The sequence below is a fragment of the Tuber melanosporum genome, assembly GCF_000151645.1.
Source record: "Tuber melanosporum whole genome shotgun sequence assembly, scaffold_17, strain Mel28".
NCBI classification, from domain to species: domain Eukaryota; kingdom Fungi; phylum Ascomycota; class Pezizomycetes; order Pezizales; family Tuberaceae; genus Tuber; species Tuber melanosporum.
The window spans coordinates 467,945-481,912 of NW_003298830.1; the positions used below are offsets into that span (position 1 = coordinate 467,945).

Consider the following 13,968-nt stretch of genomic DNA (forward strand, 5'->3'; position numbering starts at 1 on the left):
TGGATGAGGAGGCTGTCGAAGACGCCATCCTCACCTAAACTATACTCAGTGATTACCGGGACCAGGTCACAGATATCTCATACTGAAGTATCTTCTAAGCGAGAACAACTACTGCTAACCGACCGCCCGAAACGAGAAACACAAACAAGTAACAGTAGATGAAGTATTTATCACGAGCGAAATAAGGTAAAGTATTGGTTATACTCACTTCCAACACGGAGTGCAAGAAGTAGGAAAAGTACTTAGAACAAAGCATGAAGAACCAATCCTCCTCGGCCACATCGGCCTCGTTATATAGTATTCTTCCCATCAGTAGTCATGTGACCCAAAGTGGTCACATGTGTGAAACCAAATCATAACAAACTAATCATGTGACCAAAGTGGTCACATGTTCAAAACCCATGACCTCATAGCAAGGTCATGTGTAAAAACTCATAAACCAATCATAATACAATAAACAAGTCATATGACTTGAATGAGTCATATGCGCGAAACCCATAACCTCATAATGAGGTCATGTGCAAAACATAAATCATATGTGTAAGGCATACCCGCAAGGCACACTCGCAAGGCATTCTCACCAGGTGCATGTCCCATGACTCATAATGGAGTCATTTATGAAACATAACATAATAAGTCATATGACCTAAATGAGTCATATGTGTGAAACAATAATATACCTATGACTCATAATTATGAGTCATGTGAAAACCTTTTCTGTGCCAAGCCACATTCGTGACAAATATTGACCTTGTTGCTCAAATTATTGACCGGTCCTAGACAACAATTAAAAGCTTTCTTGCCTATGCTTGAGAGCACTAATCTCTGGATAACCTTCCTCACCGTGGTTGCATACCTATTCACAGCTGTCAGTATTATCGCATAATTGTCTGAGTAGCTAAAAACAACTGGAACATGACCAGATCTGTCTTCAGGGATAAATATACACCAGACATTTCTCTTTTATATAGACTGGTAATTCCTCTTGGTACTAGCACTACCATGAATGATAGACTATGATTAACTAACTAATATCAACAAAAAAGTAGATAGAGTACTCAGAGAGGCCAATATCAAGAAATGGCTTGCCAAATCAAGGCCTAGGCTTAAATCTGAGCATGTAGTAAAGAGATTAAGGTGGGCTACTATTCGTAGGGATTGGACAGTAGAGGATTTTGAAGCCGTGATTTGGAGTCATGAGTGTAGTGTGGAGAAATTCAAGGATCCAAGGCAGCAATAAGTATTTCGAGAACCTGGAGAGAAGTGGCTAGCTGATTGTGTTTATTTAAAGGAAAAGGATAAGGGAATTTCGCTTATGATTTAGGGTGCTTTTGGGGTAAGAGAAAAGGTTTTTTAATTTCTATTACTTAAAATATGAATAAGATCAGGTATGTTGAGCTTTTAAGAAAAAATACTTTTCCTGTGATTCATCAAATAATCTCTTTTAGCATGCAAGATATTCTGTTTCAGTAAGACAATTCTCCTGTTCACAACACTTATAGTATTATGGATTGGTTGGAGAGAAACTCTATTGAGGTGGAGGAGCATCCCCCTTATTCTCCTGATTTAAATCCTATTGAGCAAGTATAGGTTGAGCTTAAAAAGCACTTGCACTAACAGTATCCCAGGATTACAAATACCCCATGAGGAAAGAAAGCTGTAAAGTGTATCACATGCGTAAAACTCATAACTCATAAATATAAGTCATATGTAAAAGTTATAACATCATATGACTCACAACTGTGAGTTATTACATAACAATAAACACCAATAACTCACAAGTGTAAGTCATGTGAAAACCTTTATTCCATCTCTTCAATCTGCCTTGTCACAATCCGGTTTGTGACAAACCCTTATTGAAAAATGTAGAATAAAATAAATATCTTGCCAGAGGAAATATAACACCTGTTTTTGGTTCTTACCAAACACCTACTCAATATAAAAGTTTTAGATAGAAAAATTTATACTATAAAAACTATGTTTATAACATAAAAGTAGTATACCGAACAGGCCCTAATGAATAATAATTATTATATAAAAAATATATTCTATTTTAGTATACTATTTTTATTATAATTATAAAGTTAACTTTTAAGTATAAATTTTGTAAACTTAAACTTTTTAAATTAAGATATACTTAGTATATAGTACAAAATTATTATGGTATTTTATTACTTTCCAATGAAATTATGTTGAGAATATAAAATAAATATTTCTTGAATAATATTATTACACAATTTTTTCAAATTTTCTAATAGGCTTTTTTATCTGAAAATTGACTAAAGCATTCTAAATTTGAAAATAAAGAAATCAGATAAATAAATTTACTTTTATACTAGGTTTTGCTAACTACTTGTTTAATTATGAGAGATTTATACAGCAATTTGAATATGTTCTAAGGAAAATGATTGGAATGCTTCAAGTATTTTAAGAAAGGTTGAGATTAAATATCTATAAGGATACTATGAAAGATTTTTTATGAGGATATAAAAGATAAATATATTTTTGTATTTTCTATTAGAGTACAAGAATGTGTAAGATGAGACGTAATTTACTATCCCTAAATATCCCTATAAATCATGACATTAGTCAAAGATAGGTTTAATTTGGCAAGTTAATGGGATTGTGAATGCCAGTTAATGAGATCCACTAGAGCTAGGCTATACTGTGTTGGGAAGGCACTAATACCTCTTAAGTACCTTTCTCTTTGAATCCCGAGATTAGCGACCTAACAGGGATAGCGAATCGCAAGAGTTTTACGGTGCTGCATCCCGCATCGTGCTATGTCTTTCTTTTTTTCTATTTGGGCTTCACGTTGGGTTGAAATTTCCTTTTGTATCTTGTCCTCATTTGTTGCTCCGTTCGACCTCTTCCTCCCTCTTCCGTTCCCTTTCCCCTTCTTTTCTTCTATCCGGCCCCGCGTCCTCATCTCTCGGTTCATCTCTTCCCTCTCCCCCCTTCCTCCCTCCTCCTCCCCATCCCCTCCCCCCACCCACGTTTGACGATCCTTATCTATCTACGGTACCGATATCGTCATCGAGACACCCTCTGGGCTGGGCCAAAAAGGTTAGGAAAGAAGAAACTGGAAAGAACGAAACGAAGGGAGAAAAAGAACCTGGGGAGAATCTGGCTAGCGGTATAATACTATTTTCTCGAGAATCACGAGTTTGCCTTTGGGGGGAGGTGGTGGATTTTCGATTCGAGAGGCTGTACTCTCTTTTCTTTTTTTCCTTGCTTCTTTCGTACGGTCGGAAAAACGCTGGGCACTAGAGATTTGAGGATTACAAACACAGAAGTGGTAACATACAATCGCCGCTTTTTGTTGTGAGAAAGAGGTAAGAAGAAAAAAAGTCATGATAACCATCTTTTTCTCCCCACCCTTTGTTTTATCGACGCGAGGGGATGATTGATAGATTTTAACTCTGAAAAATTTAGGTCATTTCATGGGTTCAGCTGATACTAGATAACCCCGCCCCCTCATTACGACGTTTTTGTTTGCGTATCCTTTCTCTTGTGAGGAGAGAGAATTATCGCCCTCAGCCTCTCAGCCTGAGTAGTTAGTCGAAGAAATTAAGCCCATTTAGTAAGCCACACGAAGAGATACATTTTTGGGGCTGCTCTCTTGGAGTCTTTTTCGCTTCTCTCACTTCTTGTCTTGCTCTATTTTCCCACACCTACCCTTTTCGGTTCCCCTGCCGCGCGGGGAAAGGGGGAATTTCCTTATCCTGGGTTACGAAACCCCCCTCCATCGAGCACTTTTATTAGTTGCTCATCGCGCGTGGTTATAACATTCGACTCACAAAAGCGGGGGGAAGTTTGTGCTTGTTTGCAAACATATCACTACTGGACTCCTTTGCCTGTTTCCTCCCCCCTCCCCCCCCACGTACGGAAAAGGTACGAGGAAGAGAGAAAGGGAAAAAATTGGTTGGTTGGGGTTGTGTTTTTGTTTATGTTGTGATTGTTTACGGCCAGGAGGATTTATCTTGGCTGCGTTCTCAACTGTCGAGCTCAAGCTAGCTCGGCTTGTGTTTTGTGGTCGCGTTTTGTACAAAACCGGATCGACGACCTGCGACGCCCACGCACGGAGGACGTATCCGGGATCTGTAGACAGGAATTTTTTTTGTTCCATTGTTCCCAGTGTACCAGGCGAAAGAAAGGGAGGAGCAGGCACTGCAGCACAACAAGCGGCAGCCACGCCGCACGCAACGAAGCAGCTCCGTCATCTGTCACCAGTGTATTTCACCCCGACTTCGCCGCGAAGATCGGGGTAAGGCTATCGCGTGCACTGCCCTTCGACGTAGGCCTTTCTTGGCTGAACTTACAGAGGGACCTTCTTGAGAACATCCTTTCTCTCTGTTTATCCCCCACCCCTACTATCGACGATACGCTCATCTTTTATCGGGTTTCTTCTGAACACCATCTACAACGTCAAACAAGATGGCTTCCGTTGTGCCTCCTTATCACTACCATCCACCTCGGCATCCGGGATCATTCGTCCCCACTACACCCCGCTCCTCAACATCGTACTATCCATCCTCAACATCAACCGTGCCGACTTCTTACTCTGTCACCGGCCCGCCATCTTCGATATCGACTTCTTCATCACCTCGCTTGAACCCTGGGCTTGCTGCCGCGCGACATGTTACAAAAACTCCTGGAAAATTGCACAAGCGCGGACGGTCATTTTTGAAAAATAAGGAAGAGACTGTCGACGACGTGGATGAGGGATTTTTCTCGGGCCCTGGTTCACCTCCACCGTCGTTTGATCACTTCGAACAGCCCTCGCTCTCGCACTCTCATCCGGCTTCCGTATCGGTTGCTGCGCACAAGGCTCGTGGAAAAATAAAGCCGCTTCTGAAGAAAGTTAGCGGATCTCGTTCAAATTCTCTGGATCTGTCCCGATCGGATGGTGGACTTCCAAATGGTGTCGGATTGGGTATTTACGATGGAACTGGATATGACTCGAGTGGGATCGAAGATGATTCGCCCTTCGCTTATCGGCATCGGAGAAATTTTTCACAAACCAGTGGGAGCTCTCCTTTACTCGTTGGCGCTAACCAAACGTTTTCTCACCCTAAGCGGCAGCTTCCAAGAAGGGGCGGGTATACACCAGATGTCACGCAGTATAACACATCGAATGAGTCGAGTGACGAGTCAGATGGTGAGCATACTCTGGATAGGACTCGGAGGAACGCGTTGGGAGGCAGCAAGTTGCCAGTTCCAGGTGGACTTCACTTGAATACAGGAAGGAGTACTCCCATGTTGCCTACTTTAAGCATGACGGATCTACACCAAAGGGCCAGGACCCCTAGCATTCAAATGACCACACCTATATCACCTGTATCACCTATGGATCTACCTTCAACGGTATTTCCATCTAACGTATCACAACACGGTATTAAGGCCTCCTTCAAGCGCTCTCACAATAGGGCCCGGTCGTCGCTGGACAAATCAGTACCGGAAACAACCCCATCATTTGAGGCATCTGTCACCGCAGCACGGCTGGCATGGGAGGCGAAGGAGGAGAAAAAGGAAGAAAAGAGGGAACGCAAAAGGCGGCGTTCTGAAGCTAAGGAGGAGGAGCGATCAAGGGCTACTTCACGTTGTTCAGGCCGTGGACGAGGAAATTCCGGGTCGAGCAATCAACAGCACTGGTCGCATGAGTCGGATTTTGGCGATAATATTGCCATTGGTGGTGTCATAAAGGAGAAGGTTGGAGGGTTTGATGGGAGCCGTGCCAGCAGTAAGTCACGCAATGATAGTCGCGGTCGTCACGGTACCGGCAAGAAGTGGGGATTATCCGGAAAGAGCGAAGCACCGAACCCGAAAGGTAAAAGGCCTGGGTTTAAGAAGCGCTGGCTGGGGTTCGTTGTTTGGGTTCGGATCGGAGTGGTTAGGATGCAGCGGAGATTGGGCTTTTAGAAAAATGGAGGTTTCTTGAAAACGAGGCTTCTTTTTAGGTGTTTCTTTCTTTTGTTCCTTTTTTTGTTCTTCCACGAGGTTTCCATGTGAATACGGGTTCTGACGCTTGTTCGAGTCTTCTTTTTTTTGGCTCTTCTGTTCTCTCTCGTCTTGTCTTTTGCTATGCTTATAGACATGGACTTTAGCGGGGCTTTTCTTCTTTCTTTTCTTACACCACAGGAGAAACAAGAAAACACCCAAAGGAAAAAAATGGGCTTTCTCTTTTCATTATGGTTCTTTTCAACGCATTCATTTATGTCTTTTACGAAATGGGGTTTTTTTCCTTCGAATATGGTCGGCTGTTTATTGTTCATTTTCTGTTTTCACTGTTTTTTTTTCGCACTGGGGGTTGGGGTTTGGAAATTTGCTTTGAACACGTGTATATTGGGTTTTTCTTTTTCTCACTTTTCATGTTTTCTCTTCTGGTTCATTGCGCCCCAGCCGCTCCAGTCTGTCGGGAGGTGTTGGCGAAGTTTGTAGACTTTGGAGGACGTTGTACGTTAGTCAGCCCGAGATGGGCTAACATACCTTGGGCCAGCCGTTCACTCGTTTGCGAGAAGCAAGGAATTGAATGGATTACCGAAGAAAATCAGGAAAAAATCTTATGATAGATTTTTATTTCGGTTTTTATTATTTGGTTTTTTTGGGTTTGTAAGTTGGGTTTAACTTACAGTGCTTTATGTCTTTATCACGTCAAGGGTAGCAAAAACAGAACAAAACAAAGCATAACTGTTACTGTAAACAGGACGAACAAAAATTGTGCCTGGCCCGGTCAAGTCTACCGCATCAGACAAGTATTTATCCATCCCTTCGGGATTGTTCTGCATGAAGTATTATTTGGTCTGCTTTTCCCACCGAGTCGTCCATACTTTCTTCTTCTACGGAGGTGGTTGCTGATATGGTAAGCACCAATGGACTGGATCTTGGTCGAGATCTGTCATAATATTACATGAGTTCCGCTGCCCTAACAGTAATTTGCGGTACAATGCCGGTATCAGGGACGTTTTGCTACGATGTCGTAAATACGAACTATGCTTTTTTTGTGGCGAATTATGTACGTTGCAACGACATCAGAAGTTTTGCTAAGCAGAGTACTGTACACTACCGTACCTGTATGGAATGGAACATTGTATATGATACCGGTGGGTTGAAAATCTTTCAGTCCAAGTTACGACCGTCGTGGCAAAACCTCCCTATTGGCATTGGGCTTTCGCTGCGCTCAGTGGAGTTTGGGAGAGTTAAGTCTAAGTTAAGTTGTTGCTGGTACTGTGCACTGCTCGTGCTGAAAGTTATGCTGCTCTGTAGTCTCTTCCCCTTCCCACATTTCACATGATACGAGGACTGACGATGCTACCTACTCACAATGTATAAATAAAACTTTTAATGGAGTTAATGGAATCACTTCCCAGGATTCGTACTTGCACTCTGGCTAGGACAAAGACTTTTTAATGCCTGTAGTTTCCCCCACAGCAATCATTTAGCATCTGTATGATTTGGAAATACTGTAGTTCCTTGTCAGCTGCCAGCATCCGATGTCCTGTCCCCCCAAAAATACAATTTCGTCAGCATAAAGAGAGTTTTGTCCCAATGACTAGCCCTGTCAGCAATGATATAGGGCAGGTCTGCCGCTTAGTTTTTTCTTCTTCCAAACAAGATGAGTTATTCGGAGAGAAAATTTCAACAAAACTATGAGCTATATACATAATAAGCAATATACCGCAGTCTAAATGTGATAATTATAATTTTTAGGAGTATCTCCTCTGTAATACTTAAGTAGAGGGGGTAAAGAACTATTCACAACCTGTCATAATGTGGTCAATTGTCTGTGAACACAGATATAGAGAAACAGCTGTTAAAATAATCTAGCATGAATAGAAATGCTAATGTGATCTAAATTGAAGGTTACTGACTAACAGCTCCTAATACCGGAAAAGAGAAAATTACTACAAGTAGTATAATTTGAACTCTCGAAATCAAGCTTTTCCCACAACTCTCCTGTATCCATTTTTACTTTTGTACTTCCTATTGAGTCAGGTATAAAAAACCACACCTCCTTTACTGGAGGGAAATCAAGGTTAACTTATTTGCCCTAGTTACTTTTAAGTCTGTAGGCAATTTGAGGTGTCCCAAGTGGTCTGTGGCTAAGGTAGTACTCGCAGGTTTGTCCATCATGAATTATCACTCACTTTATTTCTGGCACCCCTGTTGAGAATTACTCCTCTGAGTTGATGTGTCGCGAGAGAAGTGTCTAGGCTTCCTACTCACTATTGCGTATGCTGGGTTGTACTGGGTGGTACGTGGAAGTGTGTATTCCGTATCACTAGTCATGTGACTAGGTTTGGGCATGACTATATACCGTTCTTGTTTCGCTTAGCTAGCTGTAAGACTTAATCAATAATCTTCCGCTGCACAACAAAAACGTCCAATTCGTAACAACCCCTTCTGCTAAGCCTATTCCCTATTTTCCAAACCCTTTTACTTCCAAGAGATCTAGTCTCCCAAAGACCTGATGATAGCGGGGCTTTCACTGTACTGCACTCTTGCAGCATTGGACGCCTTTGATCACGCCCGCTGCATTCGGGGCAACCGAATAAAGAAAGTAGGACGGGGAGCGCTTACTCACCAAAATAAGGGATTTTCGCACTGATATCTACTAGGGTTTTGCCTTGGGGAGAAAACAATTTCATACATATACTTGTCCCAGAACCTCCCCCACCTTATTTCTTCGTGTTTTGGGAACGCAAATATCGCTTCTATGCCAGTAATTTCGGGTAGAATCGCGACTCGAAAGTCTTCTCAATGCCATGCCAAAGATAGCGGTTATGCAGTTATATAGATGGGGACTCATTTGATAGGGAATTTCTAAAGTCTATGTAGGTAATTCTGCGAGAAAATTGAAGCTGCCTCTGCAATGTTTTGTATTTAAAATGTCTTTGGGCAGTTGATTGTTTCCGATGCATGTCTCTTTTTTTTGTGGGGAATGGGGGATGTGCTCGGGCAAACCCGTAAAAGGTGGGAGGCCTGAAAACCAACAGCCAGGCGTTACCTGGTTTAACTAGAACAACGTGTGACAAATGCTGACAGGGTAGCCCGAGATCTATCTCCCTTGAGGCTTCGTTCCTGCTAACTGCCCGTTCTTGTGTCTCTTCTCCTGGCAAACGAGATTTTTTAGACTCATTCTACCTCTAAGAAACATGGATTCAAGCACGGAATTCCTTGAGTTCGTATTTTCACAGAGCCCCAGGGATTTCAAAACCGTATACGAATCGTTGGCTCTCAAACCTTATCAGATCTTCGACCTTCTCTTGAAGGAAGAGTGCTTTAAAAATTTCTTCTCAAGAATAGAAGTTTATGGAAACAATCTTGCCTGCCTCTTAAGTCAATTTCCTAGCCCCCAGAATTACGATTACAGTACCTCGCTATTACGGGAAGTTGTTAGAGCCTTTACTCTCTCATTACTCACTGAAAGGTTCGATGATTTGAAGTCTAGGTGTGCAGTTGCAAGAATTGTCGTCTCAGTTGTAAAATTATCGGATCCCGAAACCTTAGGACATTTTGGCATGAGATTGGGGGCTCTCCCTGAGATAATGCGCATTTTGATTGTGGAAGGGCATATGAAGAATTTAGCCCTAACTCACAAAAAGTGCTTTGAGGGTCTCATTTCCGAGCCCCAGGCCAGGGGAATGTGGGCTGAATTTATTATTGATCTCTGCAGGGGATGTGCAGTCCACAGGTCGGGGACTAGGGGAACTAGTAGCGTGGAGTTGGCGAAGTTTATTCGCATGATTCCTTGCAAATCCTGTACTTCAAACAATTCCTTCGATAACGGGCTGAATCGGGATTCCGAGTGGGGACCTACGCGATCCCGGGGCCGCCACTTCGGGTCGGACATGGAGTCGAATATACTCAAATCCCTCTTAGGTGAGGCTCTGGGACTATGGAAGATAATTCTTTCCCAACAGGCCATGGAGAATCTGGGAGCGGAGATCACACAAGGTGCTTGCTCCGGTAAACCGGAGGGTTTTGGAAATTGCTGATCTTAGTTAGGTAACCTTAAGGATATTCGGGGCGCTTTTTCCGACATCGCCTCTGGAGACTGGGATGGAAAAAGAATACTCCATAAGGCAAAGTGGAACAACTCACTTAGCTATCGAATTCCTTTATTCAAAGCTTTCTACAAAATTGCGCATTTTATATTATGGCAAATCGATATCGCGTTTGATGAAAGGTATTGCAAAGATTACCAGGTTATAAAAGGTTCGAATCCCTCTGAGATTGGCCTCATAAGTAGAGAGCTAACAACAAGTAACCGCTGTCTAGTATGGGCTATTGGAAAGCCTAAAAATGTATGTGTCTAGTCCTAGAGCGATGTAGCTGTAGTAATATTGAGGATGGAGTAGATGGATAGAATTGGTGTGCAGATTCATCGGGCGCATCAAGCCTATACGGAAGCTCGAGTGGAGGCTTGCAACAGAGTCGATTTGGATGGGTCACAGGAGGTCAGGTATCCAGTAGAGGTATACTTGGGTGATGATCAGGGTGGGGGTATGGAGATTGGTGATACTAGCGATGATGATTTCGATGATTCAGTTCAACTAGGTAAAGAAGTCGCAATAGCTCTACTTGAATTGGTTCTAGGGTGCTAAATTTGGGGTTAATAGCAAAGTTTTATAGCCTCACTACCACTGTTCTGGACAACATTTCTTCTACAGCGGGAATGGTGGCATACCCAGTAGTCATATCGGCGGAGGAGGCCGCAGTTGTGGATCACTTCCTCACCCCAGCCTTCATTCTCGGGAGAAGCGGGACCGGAAAAACCACCTGCTTGGTTTATAAGCTAGCAGGAAGGTATATAAATAGTACAGAGAATGGAGCACCATTGAGACAGGTATGTGATCACAGGAAGTTTGAGACTGGATCACACCCGGAGAGTGTAGCGTTGACTGGCTAACACTCATAGATCTTACTGACGAGGTCAGGAAGATTGGCGTCAAAGTTAAGAGCCAATACCGACGGATTAATTGAGGCGAGATTGGGCGAAAGGCAAAGGCCTCCTGGGGTTAATTATACCAAAAATGATGATTTTGATGGAAACACGAGAAAACAACTCTCATCACTCACGGATACGGATTTTCCTTTAGTATGCACTTTTGATCACCTGTTAAGGCTTATTGAGAATAGTATTAGGTTTGTTACTCTTCTGCTTGGATTGTTACTAGAGTAGGCCTGCTAACTCTCTCTTAGAGAACAGGAAATCCTGCAAAGATATATAAAGATAGACAATTTTAGGCGCGGTGGGGTAATCGACTTTCTGAAGTTTAGTATTGAGTATTGGGGACAGCTGTCCCCAAAATTGAAGAAAGGTATTCCGGTGGAATTGGCATTTCTTGAAATCATGGGAGTTATCAAGGGATCAGCTTCGCAGGCTACGGGCTTTGAACCATTATCTCGTGAGCAATATTTGAGAAAGCGCTGGAGGCTAGCCCCGAACTTTGCCTCAGACATGGAGAGAAATACTGTCTATGACATATACGAATGGTATGAAAGAACTAAGGGGAAACGTGGTAATATTGATCAGGCGGATAGAATTATAAGGGCTATGGGGGCTTTGGAAGCGTTTGGATCTTCGGAGATATTTGGTATACTTGACGAAATTTATGTGGATGGTAAGGATTCCTGAATCCGAAATGCTGGCTTTGGAGGATATTAAGAAAAACTAGAGATCCAGGACCACCGAGCATCGGAAATAGGAATGCTTTTATCCCTAGTAGGATCTCCTCTGGGCATTCATTTCGGTGGGTACTCACTATTTTGTGTTCTTTCCTGTTGGCGCTCGGTTCTCATTGTGAATAGCCGGCGATACGGCCCAGTGTATATCCAAAGACGCTCTTTTCCGGTTTGCGAATGCGAAATACTTATTTTATGAACGCTTTAAAGACGGCAGTTGCAGTGATACCGAGAGAAAGCCAAGATTGCTTCCATTATCGCACAACTTTAGATCTCACAAAGAGATTTTGAGGGTTGCCTCCTTAGTGATGCATCTGTTATATGGAGGTGCGCTGCCCTACCATGTGCGATACTGTCTATACCATGCTTACGAAGTGACTCAGGCTTTCCGGACTTGGTAGATAATTTACCTCCTGAAATTGGGGATATTCCCGGTCCTAAACCTACTCTTTATAGTACCACCCCATCTCCCCCTATTGGAGCTATCCTATGTAGCTAATTTTTGAAGTTGGGAACAACATTACAGATATCTTGAAGTTTGAGGAGGGAATGGAGAGAATTCTGAAATCAGATGGCCGGAGTAACAAGTTCAATGAATACGGGGAAGTGCGTGTTATTCTAGTTCGGGATGAAGAAACGCGCGACAGACTTCAAGCGGAGCTTGGAAGGTCTTCATTGGTATTAACTATTATTCAGAGTAAGGGCATGGAGTTCGAGGATGTCTTCCTCTATGATTTCCTTAGTACAAGTCCATATAGTCATAAACTGAATATCTTGGAAGAACTTTTCCAATGGAGTCACCATGCAGGTCAGGTTTACTTTGTCAGAAGTGTGGTTTTGGGGGGAGGGTTTGTGTCGTGTGCTAACTTTTAATTTCAAAAGATTTTTCTCCTGGGGATTATTTTGGGCCTAGAGGAGAAGGAAGCGGATATAATACATCCACTTATTTAGGGGGCCATGTTGTGTGGGCGAAAAACAATATTGTGAGTAACCAATCACTTTCATCTTAAAAGAGATGCTAATAGCGTCACAGGTCCTCTGCTCGGAATTGAAGGTATTTTGAGAATCGTATTCTCCTTGTTTTAAACTTAATTCATTTGCTAACCCTACGAGGGAGTAAAGCACTTATATGTCGGAGTGACCAGAGCCCGCAACAGACTATGGATACTGGAAAGTAACCAATATATCTTAAAACCAGTACAACGCCTATTCAATAAAACAGCAACCTCTTTGCTACCAGACCAATACCCATACCCCATACTAGAGATTTTAATGGAGCAAGATGTTGATGTATGTTCTGAACTTCCACTTGATGATGCATTCTGACATCACTAGGTTTCGGCGCTGCAAAAGCGGTTGTATACAGGAAGGACCATCAGTGCTTCTCGGTGGAGAGAGATGGGGTATCAACTGATAGATGGCCAACAATACTCCGAAGTTCGTTGGTACACGTTACGTTTTCAAAGAATAAGACTGATTATTTCTTCTCTAGGCTCTCCGTTGCTTTGAGGATGCTGAAGATCCTCATGGTATTGCATTGGCCAATGCGTATATTACGGAAAGGATTGGACTCACTGAAAGGGCTCGCAGGTGTTTCGGAGAGGCCAACAGTCATTTGGTAGAGGCATCAGAATCTTTCCTACAGGCCGGTAGTATTGTGAAGGCGGTTCAATGCCGAAAGGAAGGGGGTGATCCAAAGGGCGCAGTTAGTGAGTAAACACCCAGAAGGTATTTGAATATTGGAGGCTTAAATGATACAGAAATTCTTGCCGATAATGGAGCATATGAAGATGCTGCCTGGCTAGCCGCAGATGTTGGCTTGTTTTCGGAAACAAGCGAGATATATACCAAGCTTAACAAATTTGGAAGGGCATTGGCGGGATATGCTCGTGGGAAAAAGTTCCAATGGATGTTTAAGTACCTTAAAAAGTTTATACCGTATCTCCTATTCTATTTAACTCAAGTGCTCGAACCTCAGTGGATAGTGGAGTTAGCTAACTCCTGAGAGTAACAGGTTTAAATCAGGAATCGAGCCTTGCTGTTGGAAGCAATATGTATTTCTTGGCTACTTAAAAGAATATGCGGGGAATGACACGATTCCTGACGAGCTTGAAAAACGGGTTCTCTATCTTATCGGATCTCCAGAGGAGCAGGAAAGAGTTCTGTTAAGATCTAACTTGATGAGAAAACTTTTTGAAGTGCGTAGTACTAGTGGGAAATACATGGAAGCCTACGAGGTTGGGGTTAGTTCTGGATTTCTGAAGGACTCTGTTCAGCTGC

At 42.7% G+C, this 13,968-nt stretch overlaps 2 protein-coding genes; both read left to right on the forward strand.

Annotated features, from left to right (window-relative positions):
* Positions 1 to 2,997: 2,997 nt before the first annotated feature.
* Positions 2,998 to 6,573, forward strand: GSTUM_00005028001 (uncharacterized protein). XM_002837012.2 has 2 exons: positions 2,998 to 3,335; positions 3,436 to 6,573. Exon 2 carries the CDS (start codon positions 4,438 to 4,440, stop codon positions 5,920 to 5,922), a length of 1,485 nt encoding a protein of 494 aa, XP_002837058.1. The 5' UTR covers positions 2,998 to 3,335; positions 3,436 to 4,437; the 3' UTR covers positions 5,923 to 6,573.
* Positions 6,574 to 12,891: 6,318 nt separating this feature from the next.
* The window catches only part of GSTUM_00005029001 (uncharacterized protein), a 1,397-nt gene continuing 320 nt past the window's right edge, over positions 12,892 to 13,968 (forward strand). The window contains exons 1-5 of the mRNA XM_002837013.2: positions 12,892 to 12,978; positions 13,024 to 13,125; positions 13,181 to 13,397; positions 13,449 to 13,617; positions 13,703 to 13,968. The exon at positions 13,703 to 13,968 is cut by the window's right edge and continues 320 nt beyond it. Coding sequence (XP_002837059.1) covers positions 12,961 to 12,978; positions 13,024 to 13,125; positions 13,181 to 13,397; positions 13,449 to 13,617; positions 13,703 to 13,968 — 772 coding nt within the window. The 5' untranslated portion in view covers positions 12,892 to 12,960.